This window comes from Eulemur rufifrons, chromosome 7, assembly GCF_041146395.1.
Source record: "Eulemur rufifrons isolate Redbay chromosome 7, OSU_ERuf_1, whole genome shotgun sequence".
NCBI classification, from domain to species: domain Eukaryota; kingdom Metazoa; phylum Chordata; class Mammalia; order Primates; family Lemuridae; genus Eulemur; species Eulemur rufifrons.
In genome coordinates, this window is record NC_090989.1 from 269,561,583 (window position 1) to 269,578,925 (window position 17,343).

The following is a 17,343-nucleotide window of genomic DNA, read 5'->3' on the forward strand; positions in this document are numbered from 1 at the left end:
CAATGTGAATGGCTTAGCCATCAGGTTGATCACTCTATGTCAAGAACTCTGCACTGTTTTCACACATTTAAACCTGCTGACCCCCCTAGGAGGTAGCTACGATAATATTCACTGGTTTACAGAGGAGCAAATTGAGACTTATAAAGGTTAGGTCGCTTAACCCAATTTCTACAGGCGGCCCAGGGTTGGAACAGGGAAGTCTAGAATTTGAATCCAGGACTGTCTCTCTCTAAATCCAGCAAGAAAGAAGCTGGAAGTGATGTAGAAGGAAAATGTAATTGTGTTTTCAGTGTGTGGGGTGTGTCTAAATATTTGCTTGTGCAAGAGCTCTTAATCCCCACCGCAACCCTCCAAGGTAGATACCATGACCTCATTCTGCAGTGGAGGAATGTAGACTAAGGGAAGGGTTCAAGGTCATGCTGTCGGAGAACCCACATTCCTCTGACTTTAAGATATATATGACTTCCACTGTGCAAGGGAAGTTTCAGGCATGTGACAGGTGCAGGGGCTGTTGAGAAGTTCACATTGTGGATCCCAGATCTCCAGGGACTGTATCTCAGACAGCTGCTTCAACACCCTGCTTCTGTGCAGATGTGTGCTTCCCTGGCCAAGCCCGCCGCTGGGGGAAAACATCACTCTGGAAGGTCCTTGTCCCAGAGAATTCTGCTGATGGGGTGGTGGACACATAAGTCAACAGTGTCCACTGGACACCTGGTGGACAAAGCCCCCTAGTTTGCACATCACAGCCACTGAAATCCGGAGGGGAAGGCCAGAGTGAAATGCCACCTTTGTCTTCAATAAGGAGAGTCCTCATTTGAGCTGGAAGGCTGGCAGGACACCGTTAAAAGCATAAGCAGCTCCTATCCTATTGCTCATGGCGTAAGTCATTGCATCACATCCTTTAGAGCCTCTTCCTAGGAAATATCAAGACTGAGGCATCCCAGACAAGAGTGTTGCCTCCTCTTCAAAAGCAAAGAGAAGAGAGCCAATCACACAATGGTTTCCAGCCATTGCCCACCAGGGCTGCAGGAGGGGCCTGGGGAGTCCTGAGGTCTGCAGTGCGAAGCAGGGTGCAGGGACAATGCACTCTGCGTGGTCTTCTTGTCATCTAGTGGGTTCCCCGCAGGTAATGTGACTCGTACTTCATCTTGGACACAGTTCGGAACACACAGATCTTAATTTGAAAAGCTGGAGAACAGGAGGAAGGGGGAGACGGGAGGGAACACACACAACAACCTGGAAACTCCTAGTTTTATGAACTTGAGAAAGTCTTGTTCTTTCAAGACACAGATGTTTTTAAGTGAAAAATCACTCCTCTGATCTTTCTTGAATAGGCCAGTGTGGTCAAGCTGCCATTAACCACTGCTCAACCGCTGCTTACCAAGGGTTACAGTGACCAAGCCCCGAGCTTGGATATGGTCACCACTTTCCTGATTAACCCATGAACGTCCAGGGGCTCCCAGAGAAAGGCCAAGAAGAGATCTGGAGGATTTTCAAGACAGTCTCCTTTAGTCTGAGTGACTCTGAGACAGTCCTGGATTCAAATTCTAGTTGTAGAGATTTTTATGTTTTAGTGCTTTGCTCCAGAGTTGGCTGTGTTTCCGAATTCCACTCTAGAGCCAGTAGAGAATGAATTTGGATTAAAGCTAACTGGATTTGTGTTTTTGGCCTTCAGTGTCTCAATCTCAAAGAAATTTTGGGGTGTTGGGCTACAGAGCAGACAGCATTGCTAGCTCCTGTTCTAGAATTATGGTGTCTTGGTATTCCAGTCTAGAACCTGGAGGTGTTTTCGTGCTCCACAGTAGCTCTAGAATTGACAACGTCTCTGAGCTCTGAAATAAAATTCACTTGGTTTCAGGATTCTTATCAGGAGTTGGCAATGCCTCAGAATTCTCACCTACTGCTGGCGGTAGCTCTGTGTTCCTGTCTAGAGTTAAGTGTATATTCTGGTTGAAGCTAATAGTGCCCTCTTGATCTGAATCCAGAGTCTATGCTGGTTTTATATTCTGATCTAGAATTTATGAAATTTCATTAATTGCTTTAAGTGAAAATGTAAAAAAAATTTGAAAACAAGTTAGTATTTTTTTGTTTTTGTTTTAAATGATGTGCTCAGAACTGTGTTTGCAGCAAGATTCAGCATCTCGAACTTTGTCCTTCACGCCTCTGCTATTGACATCATCTGGGAAACTGGGTTGTCATGGCTCAGCTGTGGCCCAGTTTTTCCCCTTTTCTGGCCTTTTCTTCTCCAGTCCCTGCTCTCCAGAGCCCACTTGACATTAAGATTTTGCATTTCAGACCTGGCCTTCAGGCCTAGATGGCCTCAGCCACTTCCTTCTCCACACTCCTCCCCCAGCGCACACAAAGCTCGAACGCAGAACCTGCCACATTTTTTTACGAGTATCTGTTGGCTAAATTCTTCTCCCTCCCACCTTCATGGGTCTGGCGGCCACTTAGGAAAAGGGATTTTTATCTTTATTGCTTTTTTCTCCCCCTCTGGGATCCGTTTTCCTATGTAGACCATGGGATAAAGAACCTAACACGTAACAAGTGCTAAGTAAACGTTTGTTGAGTGAGTGAGTGAATGAATGAAGGAGGGAGACAAGAGAAACATTTGAGCTTCAGCTGGAGAAAAAATGGATTTCCCCGAAAGAAAACAGATTTCCGGGAGCCCCGATCCTCTGCCTCTCACCCCAAGAATCTAAGGAAGGTTTCGCGTCCCACTCTGTTAGCCCCGTCAGCATCTTGCTCCCGTAGCAGCACACGTGCCATGCGGTCACCCACAGACCATCTGGCTGGGGGTCCCGTGTTCCTCCTCTGCTGCAGGAGATTACGTAAGCTGGATGGCGGCCTCCAGATGTTAGCAGTTTCTGCTCGTTTTTTTCCTCCCTTTTCAACAACAACAATAATAATTAAAACAAACACAGGCCTCATCCCCCACCCGTACCCCTGAAATTACAAACAGGTGGGCCCAGATGTCCTTCCCCTTCCCATCCGAGAGCCTCCCGGTCCCCAGGGCCAGCCACCGACCCTCAGCAAGGCCTGCCGTGCTCGGGGCCGGACAGTCAGGCCAGCTGCCCCCGGGGCTCGAGCCGCCCTCTTCAGAGAGGGAAAACGGCCGTGTCATGAGAAGTCTCCGTGCCAGACTTTCCCTCTCCCCGCCTCCCACCCCCAAAGCCTTGGCCTCCAACTTAAATGGATGTATTTTGGAGGACTAGGTGGCTTAAGAGATTAGTAATGAGATCCCAAGTCTTTCACCGCTGGGTCAGGAGTTCAGAGGCGGTCCTGGGTGACTGGTGAATGGCATAATCAGGGGGACAGGAGCAGGCCTGTGGAGGGCCCGTGTGAAACGAGCCGGCCAGGCCTTTAATGGCAGCAGTTGTCAGCAGCACAAAAGCCGACCGCCACATCCGACACTAATCACTCTCCCTTGTTAGAGGATTTACTAGCTGGAGGAGCCCGAGCCCCCTGCCCGCTGCTGCCTCCTCCAAACGGGCGTCCGGGAATGGGCTCAGCCCGGTGCGTGGCTCCCCTGCCTGCAGGATGGGGAGATAATGCCAACCGCATGGCTTGGGGCAGTGAGAATTAACATTTCATGCGATATAAATTGGTGAGTAGCACCATTATTTTAATATATAAATTGGTGACTAGCATCATTGTTTTCATTACAACCGCCGCTGCTACTGGGATCATTGCCTCACTCCATCTGAGAGCGCAGGTGATGCGAGTCTCCCCTTGATAGTGACTTAAGGATGGTGTTAGTGGGGGTGAAAGCATCTGACGTTCCTCACCATCACTGCCGTTATCACCATGCTCATTATGTTCACCGTCTACACTGTGTGGGTCTCAGTCTTCCCATCTGTGTAATGGACTGGGGAGGGGAGATAGACTTAAAGTAACACAGACAGGGATGAGACCCAGACCCACTTTATTTGTTCATAAAATTTGGATTCAATCTAAAGGCTGCACTTAAGGATCTAGAAAGCCACAGGTTCTGCATCCCAGGGACAGAGGTTTACACCCCAAATCACAGGATTTCAGACTTGCCTTGAGAGGTTCAGGCCTGGAAAGTATTAGATCCCGACAGGTCCTGGGGGCAATGAAGTGCTAATCAGTCCAGAGCTGAGCCACCCCAAGGCTGCAGGGCCAACACCAAGTTATCTTATCTGGAAGCTTCTCCTGGGTGGAGGCCCTGAGATCTGCTGCTATTTCCAGGACGCTGGTAGGGAAGAGGGAGGCATCTCTGCTCCGCATACGGGTCCTGCACACAGGAAATGCTCCTTTGCTTGCTGGTCAGTCCATGCCAAATAATAAATCCTCAAATTGAAAGAAAGTCAATCCGCCCCTCCCCCTCCCCCTCCCCTCTATCTCTTTAAGGCGGGCATCAAAGGAGAAAGCTGCTCTGGAGGCCTGGGGAAAGTGATAATTGTTTCTAATGGTCGGTAAAAGAAAGCCTGGCTCCCCCAACTCCTTTTTTGCCATTGACATTAAGTGTGTAAAAAGGAGGTTGGAGGAGGGCATGGTTGTGTGTGTGTGTGTGTGTGTGTGTGTCCATTAACCCTCGGTTTCCCTTAAAGTCATCTGTGTTCAGTCTGGAATTAGAGGCATGGGAGGGGAGCAGGGAGTAGGAATGGAGAGAAGAACCCAGCCAGGTAGGAGAGGTCTACAGTACTCTGCAGGCACTGGGAGAGGCCCTGGACCTGGAGTTGGAACATGTGAGTTGCATTTGTTTGGTATATGAATTAACTGAGTTGAGGTAAGTAAAGTGTTATTGTTATTAGTTCACTTTTCTTTGATTCGACAAATATTTGCCTAGTGTCTAATTTGGAGCTTCCTCTGCTCTTAATACTAGAGATGTAACAGGCAAGACCACATTCTTGCCCTCAATGAGCTAAGGACCAAGGTCAAGGATTGCAAATAAGGTTTCTTGCCTAGGACCAATTTTGAGTGGCTCCCCAGTGTTTTGTTGAGATGGATTTAGAGGCCTATGCTCAGGGATGCACTGTTTGATTAATGATGTCTGTCCGGGCAGCAGATTAGGAAATGGTAGCACTCATGTTACATGTTTGCCTCAACTGGCCAGTGGGCTCAAGAGCCGTTGTACTTCCTGTTAGATGTCAGCCTTGATTTCTTACTTGGGAAATAGGGGTAATACTCATACCTTTCTCACAGGGTGGTTTTAAGGATTAAATGAAATAATGGATTGAAAAGGGCTCTGGAGTGCATTATACTAATTAGAGCAATCATTATGAATACCAGTTATCATGGCCATCATCGCATTTATTGATATCAGCTTTACCTGGGCCTGAGGTTGTGGACTCTGGCGGCTCAGGAATGAATCCTGGGTATCCTGGTGCCTTCCCTGTGGCACGTGATTATTATTGTCATCTCTGCTCGTTGGTCTAGGCCTTGGAGACCTGGGCTTCTAGATCAAATGCATCATCAACAAACTGTGTGCATAGCCTTGGAAAAGCCACGTCAGTTCCACACAGGGAACATTCGATGAGCCCAGCCCAGTGACCTGCATTAGACCCTGAGGAAAAGGAGGGTCAATCAGGCACAGGCACTGTCCTTGAAGCTCATCTGTGTAGAGACAGATGGACAGAAACCACAATGCTAGTGTATTACACAAAGGGTATGGACCAAGAGTTACTGGAAGGTCAAGCCATGGGGCAAGAAGAGAACAGACTTTGAGTCGGACCAGCTTGGGTTTAACTCCTAAGCCTTGGCAGGCTGACCAGTGCTTTCCCAAACCTCAGAGTGCTTATCTCTCAGATGGGGACAAAAATACTTGTTCCTCAGGGTTACTATGAAAGTGAAGGGAGCAGCACCCCATATGGGTAGACCGTTTTTAAGAGTGGATACCCTTCCCTTCCCCAGGGGACACTGAGGGGGAGCAACTCGATCTGCGAGGAACAGCAAAGCCCTGTTTATGGAGGTGGTTTTATTTCACCGGGGCCACTCTACGTCCAGGTTTCCTGGGGCCTTTTAGGCTGCTAGGCTGCGCCCCCAGCAGGCGTTCCCTCCTGCAGTCCTCAGACCCGCCCCCCCCATCCTGGTGGTTTATATCAAGGAATCAACTCCTGCCCCTCTTACACCCTTGCAATTCTTGGGGAAATAACTTGGCATTGGAACTGCAAGCCTGAGGTTAAAATGTGGCCGAAGGAGAAATGTTGGGAAACACCGCCTGGCTCTGCGTGTGTGTATGTGTGTGTGCGTGCACGTGTGTGCATCTGCGTGCATTGTTATTGTCAGTGTGCATCCCCACCCTCACCCTCCCTACTCCTTTTCCTCTTTTTCCATGAGGCCCACTGGCAGGTCCCTTTGGGTGGAAAAAGGAAATTGAAGAGGATGGACTGGAGGTTTGACGAGCACTTCCTCCCTCCCGTGATTGACAAAAGGGCATGTAAATCTGTAAAATCGAAATTCAATAGAAACCTCATGGCATGTCCCCTGTGTGGGAAAATACCAGAGCCCTCGCTCCCCCTGTTCTCCCTCCGTCTCCCTGCCTTTGTGTACATCGTGTGTGGGTGGAAGATAAACTGGATTTTAAAAACCCTTTGAAAGCAAGACATCGTTAACTCCTCTAATTGAAAGCAGTCTTCTGCAAAGGAGGGGGCTTTGGAGGCGGGTGCTGGCTGGAGCGGCTGGCAGCGCAGAGTGGACCGAGAGTCCCCAGGTCCTGGAGCCACAGAGCCCTCTGTTTCCGCAGACCTGGCACCCCCAGTGACTGCCAGACATCCTGCCCTGTCGCAGAGGAGCTTACTGCATGTCTTCAAGCCAGCCTCTCCCCTCTCCAATGGGCTCTCTCTCTCCATCTATCGAATGTGATGGTTGGAATAAGGATTTGTCAGATCCTTCTCGCTTAGACATCCAATGATGTCAAAGCTCTGGATGAAGAACTTCCCCAGCTCTTTCGTCTCAGGGGTCGACAGGGCTTTCACCTGGATGCCCTGTGGTTTTGTTTGTTTCTTTGCTTGTTTCACACTTCACTGCAGAGTCAACATTCTCTTCTGCAGCGTTCACTTGGAAGAAGCTGAAAAGCAAAAGCTGGCAGAATGTCAGGACTGAAAAGCCCTTTGGAGATGAATTCATCTTACTCTGTCTTTCTGTAACCGGGAAGGGTGGGTGTCAGAGAAAGTGAGCAATTGAGTCAGTTCTAGGAGGCAGGTCCCTCTGCCTGAGGACCTTGGAGCATTGGCAATCCAGGGCTCTTTGTACCACATCACTCCCCTCCAACGCAGACCTGCAAAGGCCTGTTGTGGTCCATGGAAGCAGCTTCTATTTCAGGAGCCCCAGGAGAAGGCAACGAGGCAAAATCCCGAGTCCCTCTTCCATGTGGCTGGGATTTAAGACTCACCTGGCACAAATATATCCGTTCCCTCGTTAGATTCTCATAACAGATGAGAGATACACAGGCAGGCAGGCCCTTTTAAAGTTAACATCTATGGTTCAGAGTGTGGGCTGAATTCATGCCTGGATTTGAATTTTGGTTCTACCACTAACTAGTTGTGTGAGATTAAATGACTGGGCCTCAATTTCCTCACCCATAAAATAGGTATAATAATAATAATACCTGCCTTACAGAGTTGTGAGCATTGCATGATTTGCTACATGCCAAGTACTTAAAACAGTGCCCTGCCTAGAATAGGCACTTGATATACGTCGCTGCTGCTGCTGCTGTTGTCCACTGGGCAGCTTTTATGTCCTATGTGCTGGGAAATCTGCTTGGATTTATTTGAGGATAAATAAAACATGGTTCTCACCTTGGAAATCTTTAGAGTTTAAAGGGATAAGACTAGACTCTAAACAACCATAATCTAACTTGACAAGTGCTGTAACAGAGGTATATATAAGGAACTATATGGACGTATAAGAGAGCAATTAATTCTGCCTGGGCAGTGAGTAAAAGCTTTCAGAGTAGGGGTGATATTTGAGACTGGCTTTGAAGTGTGTGTAGTGTTTCACAAAATGGGCAGGCAAGGGCGGTGGGGGGATGTCAGGGCACCAGCATTGGGGAGGGGGAGTCCACGACACTTGGGAGAAGGTTGTCCAGTGAGAAGGAAGCATCGCTGTGTGGATGCCAGGCTGCTGTGTAGGGAGGGAGGGTTGCCAGCAAGGAAGTTGGTGCAAGTGGCCGAAACCAGCTCCCAAAGGCCTCTCTAAGCTGTGTCAAGGGAACTTTCCATCTTGCGCACCATAGGCAGCCTGGAGGGGTGGACAAGAACAGGGTGATATGGCTCATTTCTCACTTTGGGGAATCATGGGGACCATTTGGAGCCGGGAATGGGTGTGGAGGGAGTGGAGGCAGAGAGTGGTCATTGGTGCCCTCTTCTCCTTCAGAGGAAGCCGAGGTTTCAGCCACGCCCAAGCAACAATTGTTGCTTTGCAGTTGAGTACACGGGAATATGGAATCAGAGGGATCAGAGTCCAGATCCCAATTGGGATGTACAACTGGTTCTGTGACCTTGAAGGAGTTGTTCAGGACCTCTGTGCCTCATTTTCCTCAACAGAAAAACAAGTGACATCAATCTCAGGGATTGATTGTCATGGTTAGATGATACTGTGACTGTGAGACCCTTAGTGGATATTATTCCTGTGGGGTCCTTAGGCTCTGGGGATGCATCGAGGCCATTCAGCACAGCCACTGCATTCCCCACGGGGGGAATCCCAGGGTCCGAGAAATGTCCAGCTAACAGGCACCGCAGCTGGAATTAGTCCAGCTCTTCCATTTCCCATGAGTGGTATTTGAAGTAAACACATATTTCTCTGAATGTGATGGAGAGTCTATGGGATTCTGCTAAAGATGAGAGGTCTCCTTCAAGCCAAGTGGAAAGTGGTCACTTGCCCCGTGGTTCCTGCAGGTGCCAAGATGAGGATGAGAAGCAGTAACCTGCTCAGCCTCCCTAACAGACCTGGCGCTGAGGTTCCTGAGAAGAGAGAGGGCAGTAGGATTGCTATCTGTTCTTTTTGTCATGATTTCTGGGGGAAAGAGCAAGAAATCTCACTGGGGATGGTTCTACATAGCAAAGGTAGGCTCACGAAGGTTCAGAACATAAATGAGAAAAGTGCTCTAATTCTGGGAGACAGAAACCTTTGCATTTGCATAGCAATATTGCCTTTAAGTGGGTGTGCGTTATTGTGCAAGACACCTCCCCTCCCTTGACCACTGCAAGGGAATGGCCTCAGCAGATAACCTATTCAAGTGCCCTCTAACTCTACAACTCTAAAATAAGAAAGCATATAGGCATTGCTACTTATAGGAAAGAGTAGGAGAAAGTATAAGCAGACATCTCTCCCTCTGTTAGAAAAGACTGTCCAAAGGTAAATTGATTGTCTATAAATGGGTGCGAGTTCTCTGTCCGTAAATTAATCAGCAAGAGTCTGTAATCCCTCCTCCAACGCTGAGAGGACCTAGGGGAGGGTGCTTGTCAGCCCAGCCATATCCTCTCTTAAACCAGCAACGCTATATGAATTTCTTTTTTAATCCCTTCACCTGATCACTTATTTATTAATGTCTTCCTTCATTCAGTGAATAGTGATATTTTAGTCTTTCAAAGTAATGCTTGCATTTAAAAAATCATTTTATTGTGGTAAGAACACAACACGAGATCTACCCTCTTTACAAGTTTCAAAGTATGCAGTACATTACTATGAACTGCAGACATAATGCTGTAAGATCTCTAGAACTTATTCATCTTGCTTAAGTGAAACCTATGCCTGTTGATTAGTAACTACTCATTTCCTCCTTCCCCTAGTGTTTCTGGAGCGTGCTTGATGTGTGAAAGGAGGGAGCAGGTCTTATTCATACCAGTGTGACAGAGACAGAAAGGGAGGTTACTGCGTTCACCCCCCTGACATCTCTGGGGATGGATGGCTGGGGAGAGACTCAGCATCATTAGGAGGAATTGGGGTGGAGATCAGGAGAGAACAGTACGGCTCTGCAGGAGACTTGAGAGACTTGGGGGTAGGAGGTTGAGAGATTGGGGATGTCTCTGCAGCCAGTGACACTGGGGAAACTGGAGGAGAGGAGATGATGAGTGAAGAGGAACTTGGAGTGATAGTAGGGAGAGCCTAAGAGTCTACTGGGGTGTGTGATGTAACTCTCCTACATGTCCCCTCACAAAATGTTCAGTAAAATCTACATCGCCCAGCAATGCTTTGTGCAGTTGGGTTTTGTTTTTTTGGAAGTGCGAAAAAGTGGGTGGATGAAAACAGAGCATCCCCATAGAATCAGTCACCTCCGGGTCACACCTGTGTGCTTAGCAGCCAACCTGTGTCTTGGGCCAGGCTCTTTTGCTGTCGGTGCTCTGGAGCCTGGCGTGCCGTATGCTCTCAGTAAATGGCTGCTGAATGAGCAAATTCATCCAATGTCTATAAAAGCAGGAGGCTTGGGAGGGTTTGCTTCTCCTTTCCTTTCTAGCCTCCCTCCACCTCCCCAGGAACACAGATGACTTTAAGATCAACTAGGGCTTTGGGCAAAGGTTCAGCTGGATTTGTTCATTCCTCTCTGATCTGCTTTGACTGTCCCTGGTCAGGATAGCAGCCAGCCTGAAACAAACACAAAACTAAATAGGAAAACAGAAGAATAAAATCACAGCAGCATGTTCCGCTAAAACCCTGTCTAGCACTGATAGAGCTGACAAGATAAGAGGAAATCATACTTAAGCAATAAGAGGGCTTTGTTCATGTCGGAGACTTCTCTGACCATGAATGCTTTAGATGCACCGATGAGACCCCCAGCCTAGCACGGATAGATGTGATCCACCACGCTCTGCTGGGAGACAGGCAGCGAGGAACACAAGGGGAAAGAATTCCAAAATGATACATGTCGAATTGCTGGCCTGGATTTCAAATGCCATGGATAGTTTATGCAAAGTCTCACACTGTTGTAAAGTGTAACACAATCCACTGGCAGATCTGCCTAAGCCCCGTCCCAGTTGTTTTTGCGAAAAATAAATAAACTTGAAAACGTCTTCCAGCACATTAAAGTGACTATGTTCTACCCCTAGTCTCCTCTGTATTAGGCTTCTAGAGATTTGAATAACTGAAGCCATTGCCTACTTCCTAGACAATGGGCTAGCTGATTTCCTGGTACCTTTATTGTCCTTAAGAAGTTACCTATGGTATTTAAAGAACTAATGTTGTATTCCCAGAAATTCCGTTAATTTGGTAATTAATGCCTTTCAGTACTTTTCTATGTTTTTAAAGCAGTGAAGCTCTTTTCTTAAATGAAATATTATCAGGCAGCTCGATATACGAAACAGATGAGTGGAGATGCTCCAGTTGAAATGGTAGAGTGGGGACTAAGCAGACCTTCTCCACATCCTGACCTCCAGGCTGACATCTCCACGAAACCCTAAGAATCCATGAAAACCTACAACTAATCCAACCTTCAAATATGCAAGATAAACTGAGGTCCGAAAAGATGAGATACCTCATCCACAACTACACATCGAATTTTGAGTGAGCGTGGAGCAGATCTCCTCAATCCAAAGCCAGCTTTCCACTACAGCACTACTTCCTGAGTGACATTTTGTGGCTCTCCAAAGTTGCTTAAGAAACTTATCTCTTCTATTTGAGGTTTTAAAGATGAACTGAGGAAGATGTTAACACAAAGGGAAACCAGGTGGAGGGTATATGAAGCTCTCTGTATTATCTTTGCAACTTTACTATAAATATACAATTACTCCAAAAAAAGGTTTATTTAAAAGTGAAATCATGAATGCTTGCAATTATAGATCATGATGCAGCCATGTGTTCTGGCTGGACTTTGATTAGTGTCTCACTACTATAAAGAGAACTCAGACTTGATGTTTTCCGAGAGCTCCCAGAAGCCAGGGTCATCCCAAGAAGTGGTGGAGAGAGGGGTATTTGAGTTTTAGCATATTTATAGATGGGATTCCCAGCATGGAATATAGCATGGAGTATAGATGGGATTGTCAGCAAGGAACCTCTGGTGATACCAAGAGTGAGAAGGGTTGGCTGCCAGGAGATTCAAACCCAATCCAGTTTATTGAAGCCCACCGTATGGAGCGTATTGTTAGGAATAATGGAATACGTTGTTAGGGACATTGATTCTGATTATTTTTAATGACTCTCTAAGCCAGTTTTTTTGGAGTTTTTAAAAAAATTCATAAAATTATATGCAATGATGTAAATCAAAACAATTGTGTATTCCAGGTATGTATGTATTATATACCAGTTGTATGCACTACCTGAAATTGACAACTATGTAAATTTTGTCATGTTTGCTTCAAGCCTCTCTCTATAAAAGAAATAACACTCTGCAAAGAAGGATGAAATCTCATTTGTTCTTAACCCCAAGTACCATTCCCTTTCCTTGATCCCCAGAAGCAACTGTTACGCTGAATTTGATGTATGCTTTTCTACTGCATTTTTAATTCCTATGGATCTCTGAACAATTTGTAGTTTTGCTCTGTATACTTTTTATAAATGGCATCATAATATACCCATCCATTTGCACTTGATTTCTTTTTTTCACTCAGTGTTATGATTTTGTGGTAGCTCCATGTTGATGTCTATGAACTCAGCTTCCACTTTGGCCAGGGCCCACACTGAGCCAAGTGTTAAATATTTTTATATCATCCCTGAATATGTATATCTAGTTCATTCCTCTTAATATTCCTCTGCCATATAAAATTCTATTATGAACTTTTCTTATTTTGTGCATTCCTTCCCCAACAGATGAGCGTATAGACTATTTCTAATCTTTTGCTACTATACGTATGGCAGGAATGGACATCCTCCATCCTTGTATGTAATTTTTCTCGTTTCCTTTCTTTTCATTTTTGTTTGTTTTAATGTGCTTGTGTGTTTGTCACTGGTTGAGAATAGATTAACTCTGATTTATTTTCATAGTGTATAAGATCCTTAGAGTTCTCTGGGTCAGCCTTTCTTTTTCAGATGAGCAGATTGCAACGAGGAGAAGTGAGATGACAGCCAAGTGCACCGGGACATTTTGAAAGAGGAGACACGTTAGGGATCAGAGGGAAAGCACTAATTGGGGACGACCTTTTGCCAAAGGTCTGACCGATCTCAGGAACAACTCAGTTGTTCCTATACTTTTTCCCTCATAGAGCTTTTCTTGGTGTATAGTTGTGTATGTACATGTAATTACTTGATCAATATCTGCACATATTGCCAGGTCTGAGCTCCTCAGAATCTGACTTTTCTACCATTTTGTCCCAGAGCGTTTGGCAAATAGTAGTTACTCAATAACTATCATTTGAATGAACAAATGAGCCAATAAGTGAAATGACATTTGGTTATGCAAGAAACCCCTAAGTTTAAAGAATTCTACTTGTCTATAAATGTTTCCTATTTCTTTTAACACTGATATTTATCTATCATTGAGAATGAGTGTGTGTTTATATGTGTTAAGTGATGAAATTGATTTTCTTTGGTGATGAGGAAGCACGTACTCATAGTCTCACAGTTTTTCTCTGTTGTTAATACAGTTCTGAGAGCCATTTACATATTTGTTCTACAGTAGTCTACTTGGCAGTCAAGACTGTGTGGGATCCAATCCCCTACCCTGCCTTTCTACCACTTTCTCCAAGGTCTAGTAATACCAGGCAGTTTGTCACACCCTAAGCATTTTGGGTTTCTGTTTTCCTCTGAGCCCTTGTTTCTGTTCCCTCTGCCTGCAATGCTTTTCCTCTTATCCATACTATTTCTTCCAGGCCCAACTCAAATATCAACTCCTCCAGGATTTGTCTCCATGAGAATGTCTCTGTCACCGCTGCCACCAAAATATGTTATCAACTATTTCCTTAACAGCACTGAGTGTTACCTACATTAGAATGTGAGCAGATCCTGTCTATTCATCCCTGTTTTCTCCTGCAGTGCCAAGAACAAAACAGGGGAACAACAAAGGTTTGTCAAATTGAATTTAATTGAACTTCTGAGACCCTCTAACACACTATTATTTTTTCTTTATCTTTTTCCAGGTGTGTCGAACCAAGGTGATAGATCTCAGCGAAGGCCTTTCCCAGCATGCCTGGTACCCTTGCACCATCAGCTACCCCTACTCCCAGCTGGCGCAGACCACTTTCTGGCTCCGGGTAAGCCCACGCTGCGAGAGCCCTGGAGTCTCCCATAGCAGCACGCAGGAAACGCTGACTCCCATGACCCTCGCTTAAGGTGGTTTGTCTACCTGCTGAGGGTGTTAATTGTAAGAACAGGGAACCAAACACTTAGCGATGTGATGCTTCCTGAAATGGAATCCCTTAATTGCTTATGGAGTGCCCTGACTCAACCAGCTCTCATTTTGGCAAAGAGGTTGGGTACCTTTTGTCTGCCTGGGAACTCCTATTCATTGTTCAAGGCCTTTTAAAATTATCTTCTCCTCCTTGAAGTCTTTACTGATCCCCACAGAAAGAAGTGAATATTCTCTCCCTTCTTGTCCTGCACGTTTGGTCACTAACGTGATGGTGCTTGTCACACAGTGTTACCAAGCTGTCTGTGGATCTTTCTTCCCTACTAAGGATCATAGATGTCACTGCATTTTTGTTTGTGTGTCACTAACCTACTTTGAACTCCACCCAGTTCCCAGAAATGCAAAGGCCATGTCTTGTTTAGCTTCGTCTCGCCCATGCCTAGTGCAGAGGCTGGCGTGGACAAGTGACAGATAATAATAAGTAGCATTTTTTTGTGGTTTTAGTGTGTGCCAGGCCCTGTGCTAGACACTTTACCCCCATTATCTTGCTGGAAACTCACATGAATCTTCTGATGTAGCTTTTTGTCTTTTTTTATCCACCATTTCAACATTATAGTACTTGGGCTCATAGCGGCCCAGCCATTCCCACCGTGTCACTCAGTCAGGTAGACACAGAGCCAGGACTGGAGCAGGTCTCTGATCTCAGAGCCTGGGCTCCCCACCGTCAGGTTTCACTGCCGCCTCCTTCCCCTCCTGGCTCCTGCGGTGGAAGATTCTCTTCGAGTCCCCCACAGTGCAGCTGCCTCCCCCCTGCACATGTGACCCTCCTGCGTCTTCTCGGTTCCAGGCATATTTTTCTCAACCAATGGTTGCTGCAGCTGTGATTGTCCACCTGGTGACTGATGGCACATACTATGGGGACCAAAAGCAGGAGACCATCAGCGTGCAGCTGCTTGATACCAAAGATCAGAGCCACGATCTAGGTGAGCACGTTCTCCTGGGCTCGGGATGGTCCTGCACCTGCCTCCAGGTCAGCACCATGGTTGGTTGTGAGAAGCATCTTAGAGCGAGCTCTTCCGTCCTTTCTCCTCCTTCTTCTGTTGGGCACTACGGTTGCCCTACAGTCAAGATGTGGCTCTGTACCCAGAGAAACCTAGATCTGCCAGACACAGGGATAATGGGGCCATGGAAAAGCCCTCCCTTGGGTCTCTCCCTTTGCTGAGACTTTTAACCTCAGGCATCCCATGTGATCCCCAAAGGACTTGGGAAGGAGGCAGAGTAAGGGCCATTCCCCATCGCACATGCACCTGAGCAAGGTACCGAGAGGCCCCAGGTCACACGGCAGGAAAGGACTGAATAGCCAGGTTTTCAGAATCGTAAACCTGCAACCTGAGCCATCCATGAAATCCCCCCTAAGTGGCTGCCATATCTCCAGCACAACCTCTAGAGAAGTCCCCTATGGGAGGGGGAATCAGATACATTTTGATCAGGTTCAGGAGTGGGGAGGCAGGTGAGGAGTCATGTTTTACCTGTTGAGAAGCTGCCCTGAGGACAGGGCCAAGGAGGAGGACAAGGGCCAGGCTTGTCACTTGTCCACCCTGTTGAATACCATATGCACTGTGGTCTAGAGGAAAGGGTTCCAGGACTGAGAGCCGCAGTTTGAATCCTGTCCCCTCCACTCACTCCCCGTGAGACGGGGAGCAGTCCTCTCAACCTCAGCACCGCACGGAGAGCCTCGCTTTCTTCATGTGCACAGCAAGGACAACGATGTCCACCTTGCAGTCAGAGTGGGATGTCATTGGGCACCGCTGTGGCCATGCCCCGCACAAGCCCTGGCACTGAGAAATTCCCGTTGGCACTAAGAAATTCCTATGACATCCTCCCTTTTCCAACCTACCCTGGAGAGTTCTGGGCAGCCATTCCAAGTGTTTGGAATTCCAGGCCAGCACTGGAGGCTGGACTTCAAAGCTGTGCCCACACCGTTCCGCAGAGAGCTCATTTCAAAGACCCGTATGAAGCAAGCAGGCAAGGGGTCATTTCAGGGTCAGATAAAAGCCAAGGGAGCAGGGAGGGTTTTTTGTTTTTGTTTTTTATGCTTATTTATTTAGTTGGTTTGAAAGGCAAGGGGGAACATATTAATAAGGAAGGGAAAGAAAACCCCTCTGGACTTATCTGGATTCCTGGGAAATTTCCCTAAGTGAGAAGCAAATATTTTCATAGTTGTCCTGGCATTGCAAAGGGCTCTGAGGAGACGTTTTCTAGGGGGCTAGGGGGAAGTCTGGGGCCACAGAAGCTCCCTGGGTCCTGCCTCTGAGGCCTGAGGCTTTTCCGCATTTCCTCCCATACCACCTTCCCTGGACCTCAGCACCCCAACATTCCCAGCGGGGGCGTCACAGGGCATCACAGCCCCCAGGGAGCGGAACAGAGAAGGGCACCTGCCAGCCTGAGAGCTTCAGGGTTCCCCACGGGAGAACTTTCCCAGCACGGCAAGCCGGGCGGGATGTGGTTAGGACCATGCTGTTTTGTGAATGTAGAAACTGAGTTTTTGGGGCTTGCTGGAGTCCCAGCATTAGGAAGGGGCTACACCAGCATGTGAACCCAGGTCTGCCAAGCCCCAAAGCCAGCTTCCCTTTGCCAACTCCATTCCCTCCCCCCTGGATGTACCTTTTCTCCCTGCCCCTCTCCCTTCCTTCTGGAAGCCTGGGGGCCCGCTGCCTGGACTAGGAAGAACTGAGGACTCAGGAGCGAGCCCAACTTGGGTTCTCCGTGCACTTGGTGCTGCGGTGCTAGTCTGGAAAGCCACCCCCTGCCCAAGCTTGTCTCCCCTGTACGCTGGGCACGAGGTCCTTCTCTAGCAGGGCTGCTCCTAGGTCCACAGATGACTTACGAGGGTGGACCTCTTACCTTTCTACCCTAGGAAGAGCCGTTGGTATGGATTATTTCCATCTGCTCTATGACTGTCCAGGCAGGCAGCCTGAAAACCAGCAACTCAGACCGTCAAGCCCGGCAGCAATGTGGGAGGGAGGCAGGGCCAGGATGCTTGGCAGAGGGGTGGCCCTTCGGGGGAGGGAGAGGGACTTTGGGCACTAGGTGAAGGGGAAGCTTAGGGGGCAGGGAGGCAGGGGGATTGGAAAGATTTGGAACCAAGAAAAAAGGGCAGACAA

General features: G+C 47.4%; 1 protein-coding gene across 1 annotated transcript in view; it reads left to right on the forward strand.

Moving 5' to 3' along the window:
- PAPPA (pappalysin 1) overlaps positions 1-17,343 on the forward strand; it is a 237,473-nt gene that overhangs the window by 160,553 nt on the left and 59,577 nt on the right. The window contains exons 11-12 of the mRNA XM_069474586.1: positions 13,971-14,084; positions 15,027-15,162. Coding sequence (XP_069330687.1) covers positions 13,971-14,084; positions 15,027-15,162 — 250 coding nt within the window. The remainder of the gene's footprint in view (positions 1-13,970; positions 14,085-15,026; positions 15,163-17,343) is intronic.